Here is a 27281-nt window from a genome sequence, read left to right as displayed (position 1 = left end):
TATATTTAATTGTATTTAATTGAAATTATATTGTAATTACTTAAGTCGTCAGTAGAATTAACAGACAATAGCTCTCATGAACAAATCAGTGTAAGATATTTTATTTATTAACTTATTGGATTATTGCAATATCTTGGAAAATGATTGTAGCATTCACATTACTTTTAAAATAGTGGACTTGATTTTTACACTTTTTTTTTACATTATAATAGTTTGCCTCCCACATGGGAAATATGCATTCTATTGAATCATTTTATATACATTATTAACAGAAAATGGCAGGAAATTCTTATATGTATATATTGTAAGGATAATACAAACATACGAATTAGGAGCAGGAGTAGGCCACTCGGCCCCTCGAGCCTGCTTCACCATTCAATAAGATCATGGCTGATCTGATTGTAACCATAACCCTACATTTTGCCTACCCCGATAACATTTCACCCCCTTGCTTATCAAGGATAATACACTTAAGTATGTCTCAGTGAAATGATACATTGAGATGACACTGTTAAATTAATCTAGTTTCCCTGGCATTGTTTTAGAGTTCTTACTGCACATATTACTACATTGTTGGGTAGATTTTGAAAAGCTGCATTTCTGGAATGGCACTTCATTCAACTGAAGCACAAACCCAAGCTCCATTCACAGTGTTTGAATACTGGTTTTCTAGCTGTTGGTAGTATCTGACAGAATGCCACAAGGGCAGCACAAATTGGGAATACCTCAACTTTATTCAGTGTCTCCCAGTGATAGCTTGATTGCAAATTGCAAAGTGACCCCGTGCTCTGCCGTTCTGTGGGGAGACACTTTAGGCAAATCAGTGCTACTCAGCGTGGAATTATAAGGCACAGAAAAAGCCTGTGTGGCCCATCGTGCCTGTGCGTTGCTTTGAAAGAGCTATCCTGCTCAACAGCTTCTTTTCCCCATAGCCCATTGAGGTAGAAGATCAGCCATGATCTAAATGAATGGCGGAGCACTTGGGCATGAGCTCATGCTTACAAATGTGGCACAGTTAATTATCTTCAGATAATTGTTTTGCCAAATGGGAATCATATGAAAGGATATTTCAGTGCATTCTGTCCAAGTGTTCTGCAACAGTCCATTGTGTTTTCTGTATTTCAGTTCCTAATGTCTGAATCATGCTTCTTTGCATACTGAAGCCATATTGGAATTTTTTAATTTGGCATACACAACATCTGGGTTGTAATTTATTGATATGTTAGGCTGAGGTGTTGCATTCAAATTCTGTATTGGAGCATAAGTAATAATTTCATCACAATTCTGTACTGTGTTTAACTTCTGGACTTTGGAATATATGGCGTTCTGATCTTGTGCCTGAGCTGTGGAATTTACATTGTCTTTTCTGGCCGTCTGTACTGCGGAGTATACGATGTCCTCACCAGGTACCTGTACTGTGGTGCACCGCTGGTAGCCCTAGAGTAGAAGTTAAGAAGAACCATTTTGATTGATTAATGCATTATTACCATGTTAGAATGGTGTACACATTAAGTATACAATTCCTCCCCCACACATCCCCACTACCCACAACTGTTTTCTTCCTCACCTGAATACACTGTTTCACACTGGGGTAGTTCCCTTGCCTTAGATGAACTCAGCTAATTTAGTACAAATCTGGGATGATCCATGTCTCTGAGGTTTAATACCACACTGTCCAGTGCAACCACAATAGAATTAATAATACATAGTAAAGAAGTGACAAAAGTTCAATTTTAGTTTTCCAAAAGCTAATTTTGACAAAAAATGACAGAATTGGAGACACTAAGAGCTCTCTGGATTGAAATGAAGTTCACACTGCTAGAACTCTGCTCCTGTTGTTTATGAATTAATCTCGTCCCTACAATTACAGCTTTCTAATACATTATACTACATTTTATCCTGTGGTCAATAAGTATTAAGCTCTTATTTTCTGTGTAATTCTGTTGAATTATCTGATTTTAGTCATAGTGACATGTGGTGTTATATATGCCTTGGCATTCCTGAGCTAGAACATAGGAAATAGGAGCTGGAGTAAGCTGTATAGCCCCTGGCGCCTGCTCCACCATTCAATAAGTTCATGGCTGAACTCCTAAATTTGCTGATGACACAAAGATCGGCAGGAAAGTAAGTTCTGAAGAGGACATAAGGAAGCTACAAAGGTACATAGGTAGGTTAAATGAATGGGTAAGGTCCTGGCAAATGGAGTATTATGTGGGAAATTGTGAGATTGTCCATTTTGGTAGGAAGAATAAAAAAGAAGCATATTATCTAAATGGTGAGAAATTGCAGAGCTCTGAGATGTAGAGATATCTGGGTATGCTTGTGCATGAATTGCAAAGTGTTAGGTTTATTAGACAAATATATGGAATGGGAGGGTTGTCTTATGAGGAAATGTTAGACAGGCTAGGCTGGAGTTTAGAAGAGTAAGAGGTGCATTAATTGAAACAAATAGGATCCTGAGGGGTCTATACAAAGCCCTGGTTAGACCATAGCTGGAGTATTGAGAGCAGTGCTGGGCAGCACACTTCAGGAAAGATATATTGGCCTTGAAGGATAGGCTTAACAGAATGATACCTGGAATCCAAAAGTTAAACCACAAAGAGAGATGAGATAAACTAGAGATAAAAACAAAAAACTGCGGATGCTGGAAATCCAAAACAAAAACAGAATTACCTGGAAAAACTCAGCAGGTCTGGCAGCATCGGAGGAGAAGAAAAGAGTTGACGTTTCGAGTTCTGTTGAAGGGTCATGAGGACTTGAAACATCAACTCTTTTCTTCTCCGCCGATACTGCCAGACCTGCTGAGTTTTTCCAGGTAATTCTGAGATAAACTGGAGTTGTATTCCCAGGAATTTAGAAGGTTAGGGTGTTTTGACTGAGGTTTCAAGATATTAAAGGGAACAGATAGGATAGGTAAAAAGAATACATGTACTCGGGGTTTTGTTGCACATGCTGCTCTCACAGTTTTTTTCTTCAATTATAAACACTTCAAAATCTACCTCTCTGTTCTAAGTATCATAATGAAACATAATTACTGCAAGCAAATGAAGAATAGTGGATGCAAAGTGTTGTGTTTTTAATGAAAAACAATTATTTTTTTGTGAAGGTGAAAGGCAAACCCATGTGCCTGATTTGTGGAGAAGTGATTTCTGTCATGAAAAAAGTAAATGTAGAAAGACATGACAACATGAAGCACATCGAGTATGAAGAATTTCAAGGGCAAGTGTGAGCGGACAAAATTAGAGCACGTAAAAAGAATGTGAGCATACCACAAGCAACTATCACAAGATTGAGTGAGAAAGGTGATGGACAGTGTTACGCAAGCCAATTATGTGGTGAGTGAACCTTTTGCAAAAAAGCTTAGGCCTCAATCAGAAAGAGCGTTTGTAAAGGAGTGCATTGTTGCGACCATAGCTTTACTGGCTCCAGAGAAAATCAAATTATTTGAGAGCGTGAGCTTATGTTGTAGGACCATGTCGGATTGAGTTAATGATATGGCTCAAGACATTGCAAAGTCTCTGAAAGATTCTGCGGCTGATTTTGAGTTTTACTCTCTGGTTACTGATCGGACAACAGGCATAACAAATACACGCCAACTGGTAATTTTTTTTGTGTGGACTCTCGACAGATTTTGAGACTGGAGAGAACTTGCTTGCTTTAGTAGCAATGCATGACATCACCAAAGGTGAAGGTATGTTTGAGAAGGTTACATCGGCAGTGGACTGGCTTCAGTTCTCGTTTGAAAAATTAAGTCGTTTTACGACTGATGGCACTCCAGCTCTGGTTGGATCTCAAAAGGGATTAGTTGCTTTAATCAAGAAAGAAATGAATCTCCTCAACCCTGATCCAAGTAAGTTGATTGTATGTCATTGCTTCATTCATCAGGAGAATCTGTATACAGCCCTTGCGACTGAGCAATGTAATGTCGATAGTAGGTTCGAGCATTAACTTCATAAATAGTAGAGGGTTAAACAGCCGCCAGTTTAAGGAGTTATTGAAAGACCTTGAATCAGAGTACAGCGATTTAGTTTCCTATTGTGAAGTGCAACGTCTCACCAGGGGAGAATGCTGATGTGGTTTTACCCAACTGGGGGACGAAGTGAAACTTTTCATGGAGATGAAGGGAAAACCTGTGGCCGAGCTGAGTGATAGCGAGTGGCTATGTGACTTGGCTTTCATGGTCAACGTCATGCAGTACTTGCCTGAGCTCAATGTCAAATTGCAAGGGCCTAGCCAACCTCTTACTTCCCTTCTTTCAAATGTGAAATCATTTGAAGCCAAATTAAAGCTGTGGCAAATGCAGCTGGAAAAGGGCAATGTGGTGCATTTTCCTACCCTTCAGAAAGAAAAACCTGCAACAGCAGTGGAGTATGCCAGCGAGTGTGCAAATTTACATCAGAAATATTGTGAGTGGTTTCAAGACCTAAAAGTGAAGGAACTGAAATTAACTATTTTTGCCACCGCCCAATATTGAAGCAGTCAATTTACCTGAAAACCTTCAACATGAAATTATAGAACTGCAAAGCAACATTGAACTTAAGGCCAAATACAGTAACTTGCCTCAGCTGGAATTCTACAGGCTCCACCTAGGCACTGATGAACTTCCTGACTTGAGGAGACGCGCTGAAAATTGCATCACCGTTTAGACTACGTACTGCTGTGAGCAGCCTTTCTTCAAAACTTTCCCTTGCAAAGAACCGTCAGTGTGCCAGATTAAGACACGTGAATTTGGAAAACCAGTTGTGAGTAGCAACATCATCAGTGCCAGCAGACATAACGAAGCTCATTAAGGAAAAGCAAACTCAGCTTTATATCAGTGGGTGAGTTGAACATTTCTGTACGCTTTCTAAAAAAATTAATTAAGTTGGTTTTTGTGTGTTTGGCCCGTGACTGATTTTGCCTATGTGTGAATGGCTTTTGATAAGTAAAAGGTTCCCCACCCCTGATCTACATGAAACAGATCTTTTCATATTTAAATAGGAACGCTTTGTTATTTAATAATGTGTTCAAGGGAGCAAATATTACCTGAGATAAGGAATCCTCTGATTTTCGCAAAGTATTCGCTGATGTCCGAGAACTGTAGAAAAATAAAATGTCAAAATAATTTGGACAGAGCCCTAATTTTTATGTGGTTTTTTTTTAAACTGTGCACTCTATTTATAATATAAACAAATATTAGTGAGCAGTGGGAGATTTTGTGAGGTTGTGAAAGTACAGATTGGCTGCCACTTTTGCTTACACTGCAGAGATCTTTAATATTCCACGGTGTGTGATGATTTGAATGTGTGATTAAAAATGCAAAGATTTTTTTCTTATTACTTCTATGTATTATATGATAATAGTGCCTTTTAGTAGAAAGAAAATAGCTATATTGAATTTAAAATTTATTTGTATTCATCAGTCTCTCTCCTGGTGCCTGGACTACACATAGATTTCGGAGGGAGAACCTCATCCCAAACCTCTGCCAATTCATTTTAGGGCCAATGCTGGGATGTTCTTGGGAGAGTTAGAGATGGATTGAGAAATAGTTAAGGGATCTAGTTTACATGAAACAAGCACTTTATATTAGTTCTGTATCTAAGTTTTAGAACTATAGACTGAAAAAGCAACAACAAGTCTAATAACTGCACAAAAGGTTATGACAGCATTCACAACACCCACAACTTGCTCTTAAACATAGTAAAACACCCAACGGCACTTCATAAGAGTGGTATCAAACAAAGTTGGACACCAGCCACATAGGGAGATATAAGGGCAGATAACCAAAAGTCAAAGAGGTGGGTTTCAAGGAGCGTCCTAAAGGAAGAAAGAGAAGTAGAGTGACAGAAAGGTTTAGGGAAGGAAGTTCAGAGAATTCCAGGGTGCCAGTAGCTGAGGCAAACACACCAGTGGTAAAGCGATTAAAATCAGGGATGCACAAGAGGTCAGAATTGGAGGATGACTGAGATCTTATTGGCCTGGAGAGGTTATCGAGATGGGGAGCAGTGAGGCCTTGGAGGGATTTGAAAATAGGCATGAGAATTTTAAAATTGAGGCATTGCTTACCTGGGAGCCCCTGTTAGGTCAGTGAGCACTGGGGGTGATGGGGCAATAGGAGGCGGTGGGATTTGAGATAAGGGCAGCAGAGTTTCAGCACCTTCTCCAAGGTGAGATGCCTTTGATCAGGATGTTGTCCTACTAAAGGTGAAAAATTGGTGCACGACACAATTTACTGAGGTGGCCTTTTGGTGAAATGAATTAGGTGTTATTGAGCACAGTGCTTCTCCTTTGCTGTGCAGCCAAAGGAGTGAATATTCTAGTTAAAGAGAATATTCAGCCTTCTGCAGATATAATGTTTTGCTCTAAGTAACATAAGTATGATCAAAGTACCATTCCTGGCTTACCTGTGTATTTTAGGTTGCAAACACCTGATCGAAAAGGTGAGCAAAATGATGAATCCAAAAATGCTAAGACCAATTCCAACAACCTTTGAAGAACCTACAATACAGCAATAAGAGTAATACTGCACTATGCACTGATATGTTCAATTATTTCAAGGCTGGTGAAAAAGATCAAAGGATACAGCATATTTCTGTCCATGGAAATTGCATTTGTTTGAACTGGTCAAATCTTCCTCACTACTTCTCTGTCTATCCCATATGACCTGACTTTAACATACTAAAATGCTCCAAGGAATATTGTCAAACAAAATCTGAAACTGAACCAGAAAAAGAGAAAGATCGGCTGACCTATTGCTTGGTCAAAGAGATAGTTTTAACAAGTGGCTTCAAGGACAGAAAATGATGGAGAAGTTTGGGAGAATTCCAGAACTTGGGATCTAGGCAGCTGAAGGAACGGGCATCAATGGTGTAGTGAAAGAAATTAGGGATGCATTACTCTTTCCAGTGAGTCAGCCTTGAGAGTGACAAATTCAGCCCTCCAGGGCTTAGTTAGGGGGCCAACATGATTATTCTAGTATCTCACATATTCCAAGCATAAAATAAAAGACAAAGCATGTGGACAATGAAGAGGAAAGGACCAAAGGTGGGGTGTGGAAGGAGAAACTATTGGAGACTATGCATTGATGTCAGGCATGAATGAAAGCAAAAGACATCCAGCTAGGGCTGCCAGCTCCGGCTGGATGTATTCCTAATGGCTTCATCACATGGACTTCCACCTCCATCCACCTCACGTGGGCATTTCTGATATTTTATACAGTCAAGTCTATTTAAATAACATACAAGTAGAAGCAGGAGTTGTTCACTTGGTCCCTCAAACCTGCTTCGCCATTCAATAAGATCATGGCTGATCAGATTGTAACCTCAGCTCCACATTCCCACCTACCATCGATAACACCCCAAGTTTATCAGGTAATAGATAAAAGAATAAAAATGTTTATAATTTCCATGCACAAATCCCTTTTCTATCTTCTTAATTGATAGCAGTCCCTGTAGACAAAGCATTCAACGGAGTTATTAATTTGAAGTGTCTTGCTAAAGCTGGTGTGTTAAGCTTTTATTACAATTGCTTTATCTAGGTGTGAAAAATCACCTAGTGACTAATTCAGTAATGTTTCACAGTCCTTTTCATCTCATCTAGTGGTAGGAGTCTAGTACACTAGACAATCAACCAGAACAAGTGCCTTTGTTTAAGTGTGGTAATGCTCAAACACTGTAATGCTTATAACTTGCCAATGTCTTTTTTGCAGAAACCCATTTTCAAACCAATCAGCAACAAACTGGCTAAAACTATTTTAAAGGCCTTTTTGTAAATATAAGGTTGTATGCCCTTTGAACCACTTGTTGTACTGCACTGTGATGTGGTCAGTTGTAATTGGGAAAATTAAGTAAAGACTTGCATTAACATAGGACCTGATCATTCCTGCATCAGAAAGTCCCAACGTTCCCTATGGGTCAAATAAATACTTCTGAAGTGTAGGCCGGGGTTTTCTGGCCCCGACATCGGCAGGACTCATCGTTGACTTTTAATGGCTCCTCAAATTTTCCCTACCCATCGGTGACGATGCCTACTAGCACTGGGGCTAGAAAATCCTGTCCGCAGTTGCTGTTATAATGTGGGAAACACAATAGGCAATTTGCACCCATCAATTGCTGTCACAATTCACAGTGTCATAGTGAGCAGACAATCTGCTGTCGTGAGGTTGGTTGAAGGAAAGATTTTTGAGCAAGTTACAAATTACATTAATAGACTTTCAGTTAATCCACAATTGCATTTATGTTTACAGTCCTGTAATTGCAAATCTGTTTGCAATTTATCATTCACTTCTGTGTCAGCTGTGGCTCAGTTTGGTTAACCCTCTCACCTCTGAATCACAAAGATCTGGGTTCAAGCCTCACTCTAGGACTTAAGTACAAGAAAATTCAGGCTGACGCTCCAGTGCAGTACGGAGGGAGTTCTGCACTGTTGGAGATGCCACCTTTTGGATGTGATGTTAAACCGAGGCCCCACTGCGGGTAGATGTAAAAATCCGTGGTACCATTCCAAAGAAGAGCAGGGGACCTATCCCTGAGGTCCTGGCCAATATTTATCCCTCAATCAACATCACAAAAAACAGATTGTCATGATCACATCGCTGTTTGTGGGAGTTTGCTGTGTGTTTATTGGCTGCCACGGTTCCTACACTACAACAGTGATAGCACTTCAAAAAGTACTTCATTCACTATAAAGCGTTTTGAGGCATCTGGTGGTCATGAAAAGTATATTCTCTTTTCTTGTTCATCCCTGTACAGCCAAGAGGCCATGTCAAAGGACAGTTAAGAGTCATATACATGCCAGACTGGGTAAGAATGGCAGATTTCTTCTCCTGAAAGACATGAGTGTTTAGCTGTTTTATGACAAAATGGTAGTTTCATGGTCACCATTATTCACGCAAGTATTTTTATTCCAGGTTTATTTAATGCGCCAGTTACTGTGGTGAGATTTGACCTCATGAATCCGGGTCATTACTCCAGATCTCTGGCTGAATTTTACGTGCCTCCAGCAGGCGTTTACCCCACAGGGGGTTGCACGTGAAATGGCATGGGCGCCCATCCTGCCACCTTCCTGCCAATCCCTGAGTTCATCCCCATAACACGGGGGATGGGCGCACACCGAAATCAACAGCCTGCCCGCCATATTAAAATGACCATTTAAGGGCCATTGAGGCTGGTTACCAAGCCTACTGACCCTAACAATACGCTGCCCACACCATAAAACATTTGGGGTGGGCAGCAGGGTGGGAGTGCGAAGCCTGATTTTTAACCTCAAATGGTTAGAGGGCGGGAAGGAAGGGGGGGGTGTGCTTTTCGGGGGCTGCCCTTTGCTGCTCATAGGGTGGCTCCCCTTAGACTAAACCCCCTACTTCCTTCCTACCCGCTCCTTCTATTAACTTGCCCTCACTCCCACTGCCCCGCTTCCTAACGTTCCCAAGTACTCCCGGCTCTGGGAGGCCCTGGGCTTAACTTCTCTGGGGTACGAGGTCTTGTACTTCTCTATTCAGCTGCAGTCCCAGCAGCTGCCACCAATGCCACTAATACCTTACCGGACTGATGGAGCTGCTGGCCAGTGAGGGGCAGAAGTACCACTTGGCCCTCGTTAATGCTGCAGGACTGCTCAGGAGTGGAGTTAGTTGGCTTTATACCAACGTGCTTTCCATGGTGGAGGGGAGGGGGGTTGGCATGCCATTTGTGCCACCCCCCTCACCGCTCCCATATTATTCCCCTTGATACGACTGTACCAGATACAAGAGTGGCTAAGTGAATAGAATTCCTTAGTAAACTGATTGTTTATTTAACTGCAAAACAACAAAAACATTCAAAGAAATTTATACAAAAACAATATTTTCAATGCCCCATGATCATTCTTCTGGGTTGCTTGCCAGAGGTTAATCCATAATTCCTGAAAAGTCAAGGATAATCCTGGTGGATTGGTATAAATCGAGGCTCAGTGAGTAACAGTCTGGCATCTCGAGCCCAATGACACTTCAATGTCTTATTGAGAGACGTTGCACTATCAGTGGTGTCATCTTTCAAATGGGATGTTAAACCAAAGCCTTGTCTATAATTTTGAAGAAACGAGAACGTTCAAATGTTTATCCCTCAACAAACATCACTAAAAACAAAAGTTATCGGGTCATTGGGTTCATTGCTGTTTGTGGGAGCTTGCTGTGTGCAAATTGGCTGCCCAGTTTCCTGCATTACAACAGTTTAGTGACTACACTTCAAAGGTATTTCATTGTTTTAAGCCAATTTGGGACATCCTGAGGCCGCGAAAGTATTATAGAAAAGCTCGTCTTTCTTTCCCCACCTTTATGTGTTATTCCTTCGGCATTAGACCTTACCTTCTGGTAATGTTCGAAGTGTGGTGTTGTACTGTTCTGTGGTCTTTTGACCTTGACCGAGGATTCACAAATTAAAAAAGAAAGTTTGTTAACAGCAATAGATTCATAAAAGCAGTGGTAACTATGACAGAGCATGAATGTATGTCTTTAGAAGAGAAATTACCGGCAATCAGACATTTCTCAAGATTCCGCTTGAGGCTCCATTCAAGGAGACTGCACCCTGAGATAGATCAGTGCAAAACAGTTGGTCTAATATACGGAATGCTACACAGCTTTCAACGTGAAGCAGCCTTAGAGTAATAAGAAAACAAAGAGCATTGGCTTACTTGTTATTTTATGTTGAGTGACGGGGATTGTTGGAGTGACAGATTCTGCTTTTATAGTGTTCGGAACATGTGAAGAAAAAATGTACATTATAAACCATTCTAATTTCCTTCAGGATTTCAGCAGATATTTTAGAAGATACACCAATACCTTATTGGCTGCAGACAATAGAAATTCTCCCCTTCCTTAGTCATCCCTTCCTCCTACAAGCTTTGAAGCGCAAGCTCATTGTCACCTGGCCATAATCTTTGATTCATTTTCTGTTCACTCCAGCCTGAAACCTTAACTCTGTTTCTCTCTCCGCAGATGCTGCCAGACCTGCTGAGTATTTTCTGTTTTTATTGCATTTAACAATGTCCTAAAGTTCTTTATAGTTAATGAAGTACTTCTGAAGTGTGCCACCATTATAATGTGGGAAATGTGGCAGCCAATTGCTGCACAGCAAGATCCCACAAATATCAATGTGATATATGACCAGATCATCCATTTTAGGTGTTGGTTTGTTGATCAGAACTCCATGCTCCTCTTTAAAATTGTGCCTTGGGATCTTTTATGCTCACTTAACAGGGCAAGCAAGACTTTGACTTGACATCCCAGTTGAAAGACTTCAACCCTGCCAATGCAGCACTCGCTCAATATTACACCAGTTTTAGCTTAGTTAGTAGTGTTGTGGGGTGTTGGTTACATCTTGGTAAGTTTGCTGAAGTCTTCTTGTCTTTAGTGGGTTAACTGTAAGTCTTTATTAGCAACAATAGCGATCTACAAAAATTTAGTAAGGGTACAAGCTCGGAGCTCCCTCCTAGGTGTGGGTCATGTGTTCTCTTACTGGGTGACTCTTGTCTGGGTGGTACTATACTCAGTCCCACATGAACCCTATATATGCCAGAACTTATACTACAGGTCACATTCTCGTCTCTGAGGCAGAAGGTTGTGGGTTTACTTGAGCACAAATACCAAGGCTGATATTCCCAGTGCAGCACAGAGGGAGTGCAGCAAAACTTGAGGTGCTGTCTTTTGGGTGAGATATTAAACTGAAGCCCCCTCAGCTGCACCCAAAGATCTCATTGCACTATGTTGAAGATAAGAGGAGTTATTCCTAGTATTCTGGTCAATATTTATTCCTCAATCTGCATCGCAAGAAACAGATTAACCAGTCATTATCACGCTGCTGCTTGTGGGAGCTTGCTGTGTGCAAATTGGCTGCAGTGTTTTCTAAATTACTACAGTGAGTACGCTTTAAAAGTACTTCATTGACTATGGACAGCCTTTCTCTCTCTTTTCAAGGTTTCAGCCTGGAGTTTTTCCTCAAGTCTTCAGAATAGAATTTGAACCCACAGCTTTCTGAATCAGAGGTAAGAGAGCTCCCTACTGAGCTACAGTGATTCTATGTTGAGTGAGTGTTGCATCAGTAGAGTTGATATCTTTTAGCTGAGATGTTAAGTTGGAGAGAGGTTGACAGAACACATTCCTGGTGGGGTTTTTTGCCCTGGATGCACGATCTAATGGCTTGTTTTGGAGGGGCGTGGAATGCTAACTTGGGTTTCTCTTTTCTTCAATCACAGGGTGTGGACATCACTGCCAAGGGCAACATTTATTGCCCATCAATAATTGCCATTGAGAAGGTGGTGGTGAGAAACCATTGGCCAGGACACACCGTGGCGTGTCTCCCCTCCCCCCCAGCAGCTGCGATGATCCATTTACATCTCCATTCAGTTCGGCGGGACTGTAATATCGCACCCTTCGGCGTGACGGACCGTAAAATCCTGGCCATAGTCTGTTTAGGTTGCATGTTTTGTACTGAATTTTAAATGTAACTGAGTGGCTTACTAAACCATTTCAGAGGGCACTTAAGAGTCAACCACTTTGTTGTGGGTCTGGGTCACAAAAAGACCAGACCAGGTAACCACAGCAGATTTTGTTCGCTCAAGAAGATGGGTAAACCAGGTGGACTTTTATGACAATCCAATAGTTTCATAGTCACCATTACTGAAACTAGTTTCACATTCTAGATTTATTTAATTAACTGAATTGAAATTCCCCAGCTGTCATGAGGGATTTGAACTCAAATCTCTGAATTGTTATTTCTGGCCTCTGGATCACTAGCCCAATAGTATAACCACTATTCTACCATTCTAGAGTTGAGAAGCCCACAAACAAAGGATCCTGCCTTAACAAAGAAGAGTGTGTACAAGACATGAGATGATTTTTAGAAAACACAGGGATATAAGTGTATTTCTGAAGATAATCCTAATTCTGCAGCAAGGTGCCCAATCCAAAAAAAACTGAGTAGGAGAAAATGGATGTGTGTAAAACTGAATTCAGTATGTAACAGGGCTACACAACTCTTTATCTTGACTTTAAGATACAGCAACATATGAAGACCCACCTCGTACTGTTAAATTGCAGGCACTTTGATGAATCTTGCCTTCTGCTTTCACTTTGCAGTTGTAGATTCCACTGTCATTCACAGCCAGTGACGTAAAATACAGTGTAGCATCTCCCTCACTGCCATTTCCAGAGGCAAAGGAGATTCTCTGCTGCCAACCCTGGGTCACATAAACCTTTCCACCAGCGTGTGTTAAAATCTGCCACAGAGTTAAACAAAAGTTACAACTTTATGAAGAATTGTACTGGAACTTTAATCTGTGTCATTGTTAACAGTCAATTTCTTCCTACTGTAGTTCTCAAGGAGTTTGGGCTGGATTTTATGGCTCCCCCCCCACTCCCCCGCCCCAGCTGGTGTGTTTGAAGTCAGGGGAATGTGTAAAATGCAACGTGTGGCCTGCCCACTGCCTACCCACATCCGCCCGACCTGTCTCCCATTTTATGGGGCGCGGTGCGGGAATCAGCAAGGCTCGCCCGCCCTTGGGCCTATCAATGGCTACTTAAATGCCTCATTCTGCCCTGCCGCTAATTTTCCCTGCCAAAAGGATGCTCATGTCAAGCACTTAACCTGGCAGCCTTAGCTGCACGGGCTGGTGACGGGCAAGGGTGGGGGGACCTCTTTTGTGGATGCCCTGAGTTCATATATGACCCCAAGGTCATAACCCTACTTTAACCTTTCCCCCCAGCTTCTCAAATCTTGGCCCCCACACTCCCTTACCCCCTTGCTGGGGCCTGCCAGCCTGGCTTGAGCGATAGTCCGGACCTGCCTTATGTTCGGCCTCTGTCAGCTCCACTTCTTTGAGGACTGACTGTAGTTCCAGCACTGGCCACTGCTCGAAGCTGGCACTGGTGGGTCTACAGAGCTGCTGACCAATTGGATTGACCGGCAGCCCTCTAAGCGAGGACTTCCTCCCCAGATGGGGCAGAATTCTTGCCCCGATCCAATTGGTGCCCCACCAAAAGTAAAATGGCTGTGGGGCAGCCGACCTTTTCATGGCTGACTCCTGACTGACTTTTCAGCTTGGTGAGGTGTGTATGCACACCCCCATAAAATCCAGCCCATACTTTGAGAAAGTACTAAGCACTTGATGGTGGAATATATGTAACACTCAGACATTAAAAGCAGAAGAGAAGCCATGATTTCATCCCACAACATTTCAAAGCAATCCTGTTTATCTTGGCGAGTCAGTTGCTCTCAGATACAAGGAAGTTTGACCATTGACTCTGCAAAATGTGCAACATACAATTCTCCAGGAATTCCATCAGTCATGTCCCTTTCACATTGTCTTATCTAATATTTTTTGTAATTGTAACAAATCTATCTAATTTAGTAAAAGGGCATTAACTTAACTAAACCTATATATTGTCACCAGACTTTTAAAAAATTTGTAGATATCTTGTGGTGCCAAAGAGACTTCGGTTCTCTTATTGACTGTGACTTTATAACTCACCTGCTAGCAACTTCGTTAACTCAACACAGATATGGCATCAAACCTGGGATTCTCATTTATCTGATCACAGCCAGAGATTCTCCGACAATGGCTTCTCTTCCCTTCCCCATATGGTCACATCTGCCACACCATCATTCCCCAGGGATCTACCTTTGGCCTCTTTCCCATCTATGCGCTGCTCCATCAGTGCGACTGATTTCATTTCCTTTCCCAGCCAATGCCCCAAACTGTTTTCAACCTTAGAGTTCGATTTGACTGAACTGAGCTTCAGACACCACATCCCCCAACAATCTTTCCTTCCATGTCTGCAATGTTGCCCCCTCCACCACTGAAACCCTTTATACGTGCCTGCCTCACCTATGGATATGACTATTCCAATGTTCCTTTTCTCCATAAACTCCATAAACTGGGCCTATCTTGTCTCACGCTGTCTCAATCCCCTGTCACCCAGCAACATAGATTCCCCATCACTCAAACTTAAAGTTTTTGCCTTTGTTTTTGGTGTTACCCCAACCCTACCTCCACATTTTTTCATTCATTTATGGGATGACGGCATTGCTGGGTGGGCCAGCATTTACTGCCCATCCCTTGTTGCCTTTGAGAAGAGGTGATGAGTTGCCTTCTTGAACCACTGCAGTGCAGTTAGGGAGGGGGTTCCAGGATTTTGACACAGTGACATTGAAGGAACGGCAATATATTTCTAAGGCAGGATGGTGAATGATTTGGAGGGGAACTTCCAGGTGGTGGTGTTTCCATCTATCTGCTGCCCTTGTCCTTCTAGATGGTGGTGGTTGTGGGTTTGGAAGGTGCTGCCTAAGGATCCTTGGTGAATTCCTGCAGTGCATCTTGTAGATGTTACACACTGCTGCTACTGTGCGTCAGTGGTGGAGGGAATGAATGTTTGTGGATCGGGTGCCAATCAAGTGGGTTGCTTTGTCCTAGATGGTGTCAAGCTTCTTGAGTGGTGTGGAAGTTGCACTCATCCAGGCAAGTGGAGAGTATTCCATCACACTCCCAACTTGTGCCTTGTAGATGGTGGACAGGCTTTGGGGAGTCAGGAGCTGAATTATTATCTCCTATAACCTCCAAATATCCTGCTTCTTGCACTCATCAACCTCTTATGCATCCTCTACTCCCTTCATTCCGCCATTGGTGGTCATGCTTTCAACTGCCCAGACCTTACTCACTGGAACTCTCTCCCTAAATCTCTCCACCCCTCACCTTCTTTAAAAAGGTCAAAGGCTGGGAATTCTGTGAGGAGTAACTCATTTCCAGACTCCCCAAAACCTGTCCACCATCTACAAGACACAAGTCAGGAGTGTGATGGAATACTCTCCACTTGCCTGGATGAGTGCAGCTCCAACAACACTCAAGAAACTTACCACCATCCAGGACAAAGCAGCCCGCTTGTTTGGCACCCTACCAAAAAACATTCATTCCCTCCACCACTGACGCACAGTAGCAGCAGTGTGTACCATCTACAAGATGCACTGCAGGAACTCACCAAGGCTCCTTAGGTAGCACCTTCCAAACCTGCGACTGCTACCATCTAGAAGGTCAAGGGCAGCAGATGCATGGAAACACCACCACCTGCAAGTTCCCCTCCAAGCCACACACCATCCAGACTTGGAAATATATCGCTGTTCCTTAATTGTCACGGGGTCAAAATCCTGGAACACCCCCCAATAGCACTCTGGGTGTACCTACACCAAATGGGCTGCAGCAGTTCAAGGAGGCTCACCACCACCTTCTCAAGTGCAATTAGGGATGGGCAATAAATGCTGGCCTATAGCCAGTGAGGCCTGCATCCTGTGAAAGAATAAAAATTCAATTCAAATTTTTGGTCACATCTACTAATCTCTTTTAAGACATGAGTTCTCGTTCAAGACATTTTTTTGATACACCTATCTGGGAACTTTGCTTTTGTGCTAATTTAATACTTGCGCACAGATTGTAGACAACCACAGTCTGTACAGTTTGCAACACTAGCTGATAGGTGGTATTTAACATCACGTCTGACAGCAATTACACCTTAACACCAAAACTGACACACTGGAAAAACAATTGCCTGAAGACACGTCAGAATGTCTTGGTGGCTTAATTTTTTTTAACAAAACAAATATGTTGAACATACCTCAAAATGTGGAAAATGATCAAAAATATACTGAGAAAAACAATTTGCAATTGAGAGAAAGTAATGTCACGTAAACCCTTTCACAAAGGCTTTGGTCTATTGCTCGACCCTGGATTATTATTTTTCTCATTGTGCATTTTTGTGGCAGAATAATTGAAAGACCTTACAAATTTTAAGTTTTATTTCAAAGTAAAAGATTAATTAGAAATGTTCGGTGGAATAATCAAGCAATCTGACTGAATTATGCAAGAAAATAAGTACTGCTTCAATATTTGTTTTAAATTCAGTTTCTAGTTACAAAGCCATTACATTTCTATCCCTTGCCATCTCATCTGAATCTGTGATAATATCTGGGACTAGGATTTTCAAAACACACCCGCACCCGGTCTCAACCCCATGACGCTTTGAAAATCCGGCTCATTCAGTCACTACTTTCATAACTTTTCTTTTACCACTTTATCAGACTCGTTACTGTTTGTGCTTCTGATCGCCCACTCAATGTCCAAGTAGCTTTTTTGATCCGATCTTGGGCTGTATTTACATGGCAGGGTGACAGTCTCTCCAACTTGCCTCCAAATAGGGCTGCAGTTTTTTGTTTGAGCTGCTTCCGTGTCTAGTTACAGAAAGAGAAAAGTATTAAATTTGTAAGAATGGTTGCACTGTGGCCAGTGCAGTGTATGATATCACACATGTCAGGTGCCTGTGCGTGCGTGGCTTATGTCCACAACTTCTCACTTTGTTTCTACATTTCAGTGTTTTAGTGGGAAAATAGCAAGTGCAGATAAAGCATCTGATCACAAGGACAAAATACAAAGTTATGTCTGTGTTACTCTGTCAAGTTTCTGAATGCTCGCAGCCAGAGAAAAGTTATCATTGTGCTTCAGCGTCTAAGAGGCATGGAAAACCAGAAAAAAAAATCTTCAAAGAAGAGGTTTTCATATGAAAGAAAGAATTCCACTTATATAGCCTATTCATGTCTACAGGATATCTCAGACACTTTACAATCAATTTCGCCGCTGTTGTAATGCAGAAGGCAATTTACACACAGCAAATTCCCACAAACTGCAATTTGATAATATCCAGATAATCTGTTTTTGTGTCATTGATTGAGGGATAAGATTTGGCCACAACGCTGGGGATGAACCCCCTGCTCTCCTTCAAAATACTGCCATGGAATCTTCTACTTTCACCTGAGAGCGCAGACAGGGCCTCAGTTTAACATCTATTCAAAAGACAGCACCTCTGACAATGCAGCACACCCTCAGTACTGCATTGCTGTATCAGTCTTGACTTTTGTGCTCAAGTCCTGGAGTGGGGCTTGAACCCGGAAACTTGTGACTAAGAAAGAAAAAAGCACAAGGGAAATTGCGAGTAAATGAAATGTAACTCCCGTTTACAGATTATCTGATCATTATCACATTGCTGTTTGTTGGAGCTTGCTGTGCACAAATTGCCTGCCGTGCTTTCTACATTACAATAGTGACTACGCTTCTGAAGTATTTCATTGGCTATGAAGCACTATGGACACCCTGAGGTTGTGAAAGGTGTGATAGAAATGCATGTCTTTCTATTTTCTTTCCTGATCTACAAGAAGCGAATATGTTAAAAGAACTCAAAAAATTAACTCAATTGGCGGAAGACCTTACCTCACAATCTCTTGCTTTCCTAAGGCAGATAAAGACGTTCAACTCAATGAAAAGGCCGAAACTATTTTGTAATGTCTACTGTTTAACAAACTCTTTCACATAAAGAAGATAAAACAGTTGACAATAATTCAGCTACTTTCCCCCAGCTCAATGGTATTCCTATCCAGAGCAGCCCCACCTGGAATCAATTAACTAAGCATTGTCTAGAGCTGAAACCAAAGCCCTTCCTCTATCATACTTCTCATCACTGTACAATACAATCCATCCAAGATTATTGTGTCCATTATTTGGAAATCAGGTAGTGCAATCATAGCTGCGTACATAGAGTTAATAAGAAGATAAATAACAGGTAGTGACCTAGCACAATATCACCATGGGATCATACCTCACCTACTTGAGACTGCCCAACACAATGTGTAAACATCTCTTTAAGCTGCCTTTCCAAAACTGTTCTTGTTTAATCTTTTGAGAGGAGAGAGAAGTGAATGGCCAAGCATTATAGAATCATAGAACATTTATGGTGAGTTTAGAAAGAGGCCACTTGGTCTATCGTATCTGCGCCGGCCAAATAACGAGTCACCCAGCCTAATCTCGTGTACCAGCATTGCAGGTTACAGCACCTGAGGTGCACCTTTTAAATGAGTTGAGGGTTTCTGCCTCTACTACCCTTTCAGGTGATGAGTTCCAGACCCCCACCACCCTCAGGGCGAAAAAAAAGTCCTCATCTCCCCTCTAATCTTTCTGTCAATCACTTTAAATCTGTATGCCCTAGTCACTGACCTCTCTGCTAAGGGAAATAGACCCGTTTCATCCAAACTATCCAGGCCCCTCACAATTTTGTACACCTTAATCAAATCTCCTCTCAGCCTCCTCTGTTTCAAGGAAAACAACCCCAGCCTATCCAATCTTTCCTCTTGGCTGCATTTTTCCAGTCTTGGCAACATCCTTGTGAATCTCCCCTGTACCCTCTCTTTCTGTAATGAGGTGACTAGAACTGCACACACTGCTCAAGTCATGGCCTAACTGAGGCTTTACATAGTTCCAGCATAACCTCTCTGCACTTATGCTCTATAGCTTGGCTAATAAAGGAAAGGATCCCGTATACTTAGAAAAGTAGTTTATGAGGAAAGAATGAAGAAATTGGGCTTGTTTGTTTGGGAAAGCTTATTTCTCTCTGAGGGGTGAAACAATTTTTTCAAACATATATTTTGGGAAAAAAGCCCTGAAAAAGCTTAATGGTGATAATATGGCAAGAAGAAATTATTTTACAAAACTAGAACTGAAATTTGGGAGTATAAAATGAGACTAACATTGGGATTCTAACTGAAAGTTTGAGATAAAGGGAGAAAACTAAAATGATTTGCAGGGCAAAAAGAATACTCATTGTCAAAACTCTCTCATGATAAATGGACAAAATGCCAGAGGACAGCCAATTTTGATAAATGGGAGAACCAATCTTCTAAGATTGGCAACACAACTCTTGTAGGATTGGAGAAGTGGTGAAAAAGAGGAGAGAGATAAAAGGATAAAGAAAGACAGAAGATGAATTAGACAGGACTCCAAATTTAAAAGAGAAAGCATGTTTAGTGTGGAGGAGAGAAACTGGTGGAATTATCAAGAAGAGATTTGAGGTCAGAGGTAAACTGGAGGCCTGTATGGTGCCCAGGACAACACTGGTTTGGAGCTAGGCTGCTCTCAAGTTTCACCGCAGCCTGTGAGGTAATAGGGGTCTAGGTTGGTGTGAGAATGGGAGGAAGAGTTGAAGGCCACAGACAAATTACAACTACCCACACGCACAGAAAGATGGTCAGCGAAGTAGTCACACAGCAGATGGTTAGCAACCCAAATATAAAGGACTCTGTACCATGAGCAACAAATGCTTAACCTAATAGAGGTGTCTCAAATTATTAAAGGGTACAAAAGGTCAGCAAAAATGCCTCCACTGGGAATCCAAAACTAGGGGTCATAAAAGGTCGTTACCAATAAATCCAAAAAAGGGATTCAAGAGAAATTTCTTTACCTGGAGGGTGGTTTGAATGTGAAACTTGTTACCAAATGGAATAGTTGAGACAACTGGCATTGATGCATTTAAAAGGAAACTAGGTAGACACATGAGTGAGAAAGGGATTGTACTGATAGGATTAGACGAAGTAAGGTCAGAGGAGGCTCATGTAGCATGAAGACCAGCAATGATCAGATGGGTCAAATGACCTATTTCTGGGCTGTGTGTAATAGGTGATTCAATGAATACTTTGTCTTGAATTGAAGCAACTAGGTGCAAATTAAGTGTTTGAGAGGAAAAGAATGTTAGGAACCTTTTGTCTGCATTTAATGGGAATTTTTGAAAATCTTTATAGTCTGTGTTCCCTCAATAAACTTGTAAATTTTGCTGGGACCATGGTGCTATTTGTCGCTTTAAACATTGAAAGTTAAACCACATAATTTCCAGCAATAGGAAATGTCACCAAGGCCACATCTGATTTTAACGTACCATTGATATCCTGTTATGTTCTCTACTTTCTCATTATATAACATCATAAATTTAACCTTACTTGCTAATTTTTTTCAATCTTTATCTGTTTTATCTTCTTTCTTTATTTCCATTCCACTTTAGATTTACATATTTAATAGCCAAAACCCAAACACACCCGAAGGCTGAGCCTCTGCTGTCTCAACATGTTTTCCAGGTTACTGGGTGGTAGACTATTGAGGCTGAATTTTCAAATCAATGTCAAAAACCTGATGCTTGGATAATTTCTGGGTCCTGACCCCACAACATTCTTGAAATGTAAATTCTCTAATTGGTGGCACCAAGCGTTACCAGAAGGGGTAACGTTAAGGTTGGCGGGGGGTAGGTGAAGACCCCAGGGGCCTTCGCATTTTTCATGGAACCTCATCCAAGTGCAGGATGACATTTCATGAAGGATTTATAAATCCAATAAATTTTTAAATTAAAATTCATTAACATGTCCCAGCTCACGTGACACTGTCACATGAGGGGACATGTCTGAAATTTTTTTCTCTGTATTTAAATTTTGAAAAATGAAATTAAACTCCCTGAGGCAGCTCTGTGCCTCAGGGAGATTTCTGTGCTCTTTCACACGCATGTGCGGAAGGAATGCCGGCCCCGACCACACAGGGAGCGCTCAGCGCTTCTGGGTGCGCGTCACGTTGGGTGGGCCTTAATTGGCCCGCCTATGTAAAATGGCGGCATGCAGCCAATCGTGGGCGGCGATCGGCTGCATGCCCAACCGTGCCCACTCCCGCTCAGCTCCCCCGACAGGGAGAAAATTCTCCCCCGTGGTATATGTTTGGTTATTTGAACATAGTGCGAGTATAACTACAGCCTATATTTCTAAATTCCCAGGCATAATTTGATACACATTAATGTTGAAAATGTCTAACACACTTTTCAGCTTTTCCTGAATGATTAGATTTGACGCAACATTTTTTCAGAAGAAAGCAGTGAAATTTGTGGCTGATCTTAAACTGATATCTATTATATAATCATAGAATGTTTACCGAACATTGTGTGCATGCTGGCTCTTTGCAAGAGCAACTCAGCTGGTCCCACTCCCCCCCCATCATTTCTCTGTAGCCCTGAAAATCTTTTCTCTAGCTATCCATTTCCCTTTTGAAAGCCGTGATTGAAACTACTTCCACCACACTTGCAGGTGTGATTCCAGATTTGAACCACGTGCTGCTTAAAAAAGTTCCTCCAATTTATCATCGTAGCCAAAATCTTTCATCCATTCTTGTAACTTTTTTCCGTACACTCTCTGAAGCTTTCACATCCAACATAAACTGCAGTGCCAAGAATTGGACACAATACTCCAGTTGAGATTGAACCAGGGTTTTACAAGGGTTTGCCAAAATGTCCTGGCTTTTATACCCTCTATCTATAATCTGCAGGATCCTGTTTATCTTGTTAACCACCTTCCCAACCTGTCCTGCCGACTTCAACGATTTGTGCATATATACCCTCAGGTCCCTCTGCTTCTGTAACCCTTTTAGAGGTGTATCCTTTATTTTATATTGCCCATCCTTGTGCTTCCTCCAAAAGTGTATCATTTATAATGGAAAATGATCTATTATAATGACACATTCTTAGATTCATAGAACACAGACAGCTATTTGGCTCTTTGTGACTGCGCCAGTCTTTGAAAATGATCTAATCAATTCATTCCTCTATCCTGCTCTTTTTCCAAGGCCCTGCAAAGTTTCCCTTTCAAGGTTTTATCCAATTCCCTTTGAAAGTTATGATTGAATCGGCTTCCACTGCACTTTCAGCCAGCGCACACCAGATCGTAACAACTCACTGCATATGATTTTTCCCTCATGTATTGTTCTAAATCTCTTTCTATCTAGAGTGCAAGTCAAAAGAGACGGTGATCAAACATTGCGGTACAATGGCCAGGTCCCACTTTGAGGACCGTGTCCAATTCTGCCCAGCGGGACCAAGGCCAGGAGATTCTAATACTGGTGATATAGTTGGGAAGCTGATGGGGTCAGATCAGCTGCAGTTTCACACGCCACACAATTCTACCCTCCACTGAAGATAATGGTTAGATTACTGCGAGCAGGCATGTCACTTATCTTTTGCAAAGAGGTTTTTAAATGACAAGAGTTTTGATAAAGTCAACACAAAGAGAATGCTTTCATTTGTGAGGAAGTGCAAAACTAGAGGACATCAATATAATATGGTCAGCAAGAAATCAATTGGGGAATTCAGAAGAAACTTCCTTACTAGGAAAGTGGTGATAACATGGCCACTAGTATGGACGCATTTCAGGGGCAATTGGATAAGCAGATGAGGGAGAAGGGAATTAGATGATGTCGCTGATTGAATTCGAGGTGGAATGATGGGAAGAGACTATTGTGGAACATAAACTCTGGCATGGACGAATTGAGTGGAATTATGTCAGCCATGGCTCAGTTGGCAGCATTCTTGTCTCTGAGCCAGAAAGTGCTGGGTTCAAGTCCCACTTGAGGGCTCAAGGACAAAAATCTAGGTTGACATTCTGGTGTAGTACTGTGGGAATGCTGCACTGTTGGCAGTGCTATCTTTCAGCTGAAATGTTAACACGGGGCCCTATCTGCCTCCTCAGGTGGGTGTAACAGATCCCATGGTACTATTTTGAAGCAGTTTAGGGGATTTATCCTGAATGCCCTGGCCAATATTTATCTCTTGATCAAAGTTACAAAAAAAAACCTAGTCATTATGACATTGCTATATGTGGGAGTTTGCTTTACCCAAATTGGCTGTTTGCTACATTAGAACTATGACTACATTTTCAAAATATTTAATTGACTGTAAAGCACTTTGAAATGTCTGGTGGTCATGAAAGGCATTATCGAAATAAAAGTTTTTTTTCTCCTTCAATGGCTTGTTCCTGTGCTGTGCATTCTGTATAATTCTATAAAAAATTACGTCCCAAGTGTTGGACCTGATTTTTGAAGAAAAGCTGGAGATATTGGGACTTTTCAACTTCCAAGGGAGGTGGCTGAAACATATTGCTACAAATGTCCATGAGATTAGGAAAAAATATCTAATCCAGAATATTATTTGTAAAAATTTGAGCAACAATTTTCTGGATGATAAATTAAGATACGTTCAATAACCTTCTCACCCCTACTTATTTTATGATCTTACCGATTAATCAACCTTCATGTCTTTACTGCAAACTGATGGTAAACATGGATAAATAGTAAAAAGAAAATATACTGCACTGAAGGAGACCATTCAGCCCATTGGGTGCATTGTTATCCAATCTAAATCCACTTTCCACCTTTTGGTCCATAGCCTTGTGGGTTACAACACTTCATGTGCATATCCAAGGACTTTTTTTAATACAATGAGGGCTTCAGTCAGTGGGTTTCAGACCCCCTTCACTCTGAGTAAAAACTCCCCTCTAACTCTTCACCAATGAAAAAAATCTAAGCACCCTGACTATTAAGCTCTCTGCTAAGGAAAATAGGACTCTCTTATCCAGGCCCCTCACGATTTCGTACAACTCAATTAAACCTCCCCTCTGCTTCCTCTGTTCAAAGTAAACAATCCCAGTCCATCCAATCTCTTCTCATATCTAAAATTTTCCATTCCTGGCAACTTCCTCATAAATCCTCACTATTCCCTCCCTAGTGCTCCACATTCTTTCTGTAATACAGTGACCAGAACTATATGCCATATTCTAGCTAAGTGTTCTATACAGATCTAGCATAACCTCCATGCTCTTATGCACCGGGCCTTGGCTAATAAAGGAATGTGTTCCATATTCCTTCCTAACTACCTCATCGACCTGTTCTGCTAACATCAGGCATCTGTGGATATGCACTCCAAGGCCCCTCTAATCCTCTAAACTTCTCAACATCTTACCATTTGTTTTGTATTCTTTTGCCTTGTTTTACCTCCCCATGCATTTTTTTTTTCCGGATTGAATTATATTTGTCACTTTTCTGCCCACCTGACCAGTCCATTGAAATCTCCCTGCAGTCAACAACTTTTCCCCCTCATTTTCTGTCAAAAGGTTGATTTTTGTATCATCTGCAAATTTCACAATCATACCACACCACCCCCCACCCCCATATTTAAGTCTAAATCATTAATAAAAGACTATGAAAAGCAAGGGACCTCGTATTGAGATCTGTGGAACCACACTTGAAACAACCTTCCGGTCACAAAAACAAATACGTATTTTTCCCAAATTGCACACTATATCACTTACAGCCCAAAATGCAAGTTTATTTCTGTACGCAGTCTCTGGAGACATGCATCACTTTAAAAATTATCTGTGTAAAAATAATACCAGATTCAAGACCCCAAATATTCTGGAGACTCCGTCACAATTTTAAGCATTCTGGATTAACTCACTATGGATCTCTGATGAGTCAATAACATTCTCTGGCAATTTGTTCATTCACCAAAGCATGATTTGATCATTTTATCACATTTCATGATAAATACTGAAATAATTAAATGTTATTGATACCCCACGTACGAACACAGCTCATGTTAAAAACTGCTTATTCTTCACGCCTGTGGAAAATAAGGGCTAACATTTTAAGATTTGAAAGAATAAATAAAATGAACAAATGAATTAATTCAAATAAACTTACCTGCTGTAAAACACAAGAAGAAACTAGTTATCAAAAAGTAGTTTTCACACATCGTACCAAGTTCAGTTTCCTCAGATAAGAATCTGACTTTTTGAAATATGTGTCACTAATATTTGATTAAAACAAGTGCTGGAAACATTTGCAAATCTTCCTTTTAAGTTAACATTTGGAAATTGCAAGTTTGCATCAAAGGTTTCAAATGATAAGTTAGGATGTGACAACTACCCCTCTGATAAGATACTGAGTTACGGAATGCTGTTAACTCAGAGATGTTGTTCCATGAGTAACCACATCCCACTGCTTGTACAGCTCTCACTGTTCAGACACCAGACTCAAGTTGCTACGTAAGTTCCTGTGATGAGATTTATAAAATCATCGGGAGATACAGCTGTGTCGGCTCTTTGATAGAGCTTCTAATTAACCTTAGACCACTGTTGTCTCTGCACAGCCCTGTAAATTATTTCCAAATGAGTGTTTATCCAATTTGCTTTTGAAAGTTGCCATTGAATTGGTTTCCAGTGCCCTTTCAGGCAGTACATTCCAGATCACAGCTGTGTAAAAATTTCCTCCACTTAAATTGAAATAGTTGTAACCACGAAGAGAAAATATATTATATTTTATGCCCTGTTGATTCTTCAGTTTTCATGTCTGTCCCATCCAATATTTAGCAGGCATTTTTGGTGATGGTATAATTGTTATGGCGTGGCAGATAAATCCACCAGGGAAACTTGATCATGCGGTCACAACTGTTATACAATTTGTATTTTATTTCGAGATGTGTGCATTGAATTCAGAAGTGATGACTACCACAACTTCAGAGGTTTTTAGAAAACTAAATTAAATATTTATTAACAAAAGAAAAGATTTCAAGCACATACATAGGTCTACAAATGACTACTATAATAACTCCTAAAACCCCTAATTAATCTGGCTCATAGTTACACCTCCGTTAAGGCAACAGTAAAAACAAATAGATGTAAACAGACACAATACCCTGGACAGTCAAATTCAAAGTGAGTTTTCTCAGCGCCGGTTCCTGTAGACGGCAACTTGATGCACAGAGGCTGGAGGACTCTTTTGTTAGATCTTAGAATTTCTGCTCCCTGACACATAACCTCATCTTTTTATACATGTTTCTCCCTTTTTAATGCAAATTCCATTGTTCCGATATGTCTTTGGAACTTTACCTTTCTGATAATATAAATCTTTTCATTGTGCTTATTTTATCAGTGACCATTGAGAAAAATAAACACACTGTTTGGCTAGGTCTTTGAAATTTAAACTACCCTAATTTATCTATAAATGCAAATTTTCCTCACACTTCACATTCTAAAACTTCAGCCTTGCTTACGTATTTAACATTTCAAACCTAGCTTCTTTCTGATGACTCAATGCCTCCAAACCAGCTGTCTCCAATTCAAATAAACCCCACACACATATACACACAGAGAAACTGTACGAATCCTACTATTAGCCTACGTTTACAATAAATCACAATAATGTTATGAAAATTGTTATATTTTCATGACAGTAATGAAGACTTTTAATTTACCAAAGTTCTTTGATAGCTGTAAAAAAGTTTTGAGCAATTCCACTCATAATGTGGTCCTCTCCAACTTGTGGCATACTTGCCTTCATACCTGTCTTTCAGAATTTCTGCCCTAAGTAAATCTCCCTTCCTGACAGGGATTTTGGAATCTGCCAATTTGCAGTGCCCAGATGTATCAAGCAAGTGACCAATGTCATTGTTACAAGAGTAGCAACTTCATTGTTTCAATGGGGAGCGGAAGAATTACCAGAACTAGATGCACATTCTTTCACCGACTTGCAGGGTTCCTAGGGCACAGAGCACTGAAGATTTCATCCATGTGTACACAAGGCTCCTCATACCAAACTTCATGAACAAA

The 27281-nt window shown here is 41.0% G+C and overlaps 1 protein-coding gene across 2 annotated transcripts; it reads right to left on the bottom strand.

Annotated features, from left to right (window-relative positions):
* Positions 1 to 25679, bottom strand: LOC121269645. Of its 2 annotated transcripts, none has more exons than XM_041174402.1 (8): positions 25375 to 25679; positions 17065 to 17225; positions 13029 to 13227; positions 10645 to 10692; positions 10319 to 10369; positions 6384 to 6477; positions 5026 to 5077; positions 1 to 1437 (listed from the first exon to the last, which is right to left on the bottom strand). In XM_041174402.1, exons 1-8 carry the CDS (start codon positions 25424 to 25426, stop codon positions 1141 to 1143), a joined length of 954 nt encoding a protein of 317 aa, XP_041030336.1. In that variant the 5' UTR covers positions 25427 to 25679; the 3' UTR covers positions 1 to 1140. The 2 variants fall into 2 exon arrangements, with proteins under 2 accessions (XP_041030336.1, XP_041030337.1); XM_041174403.1 differs by having other exon boundaries at positions 10645 to 10689; positions 25375 to 25671.
* Positions 25680 to 27281: the final 1602 nt, after the last annotated feature.

This window comes from Carcharodon carcharias, chromosome 25 (assembly GCF_017639515.1).
Source record: "Carcharodon carcharias isolate sCarCar2 chromosome 25, sCarCar2.pri, whole genome shotgun sequence".
NCBI lineage: Eukaryota > Metazoa > Chordata > Chondrichthyes > Lamniformes > Lamnidae > Carcharodon > Carcharodon carcharias.
This window is presented reverse-complemented; position numbering and strand designations above follow the sequence as displayed.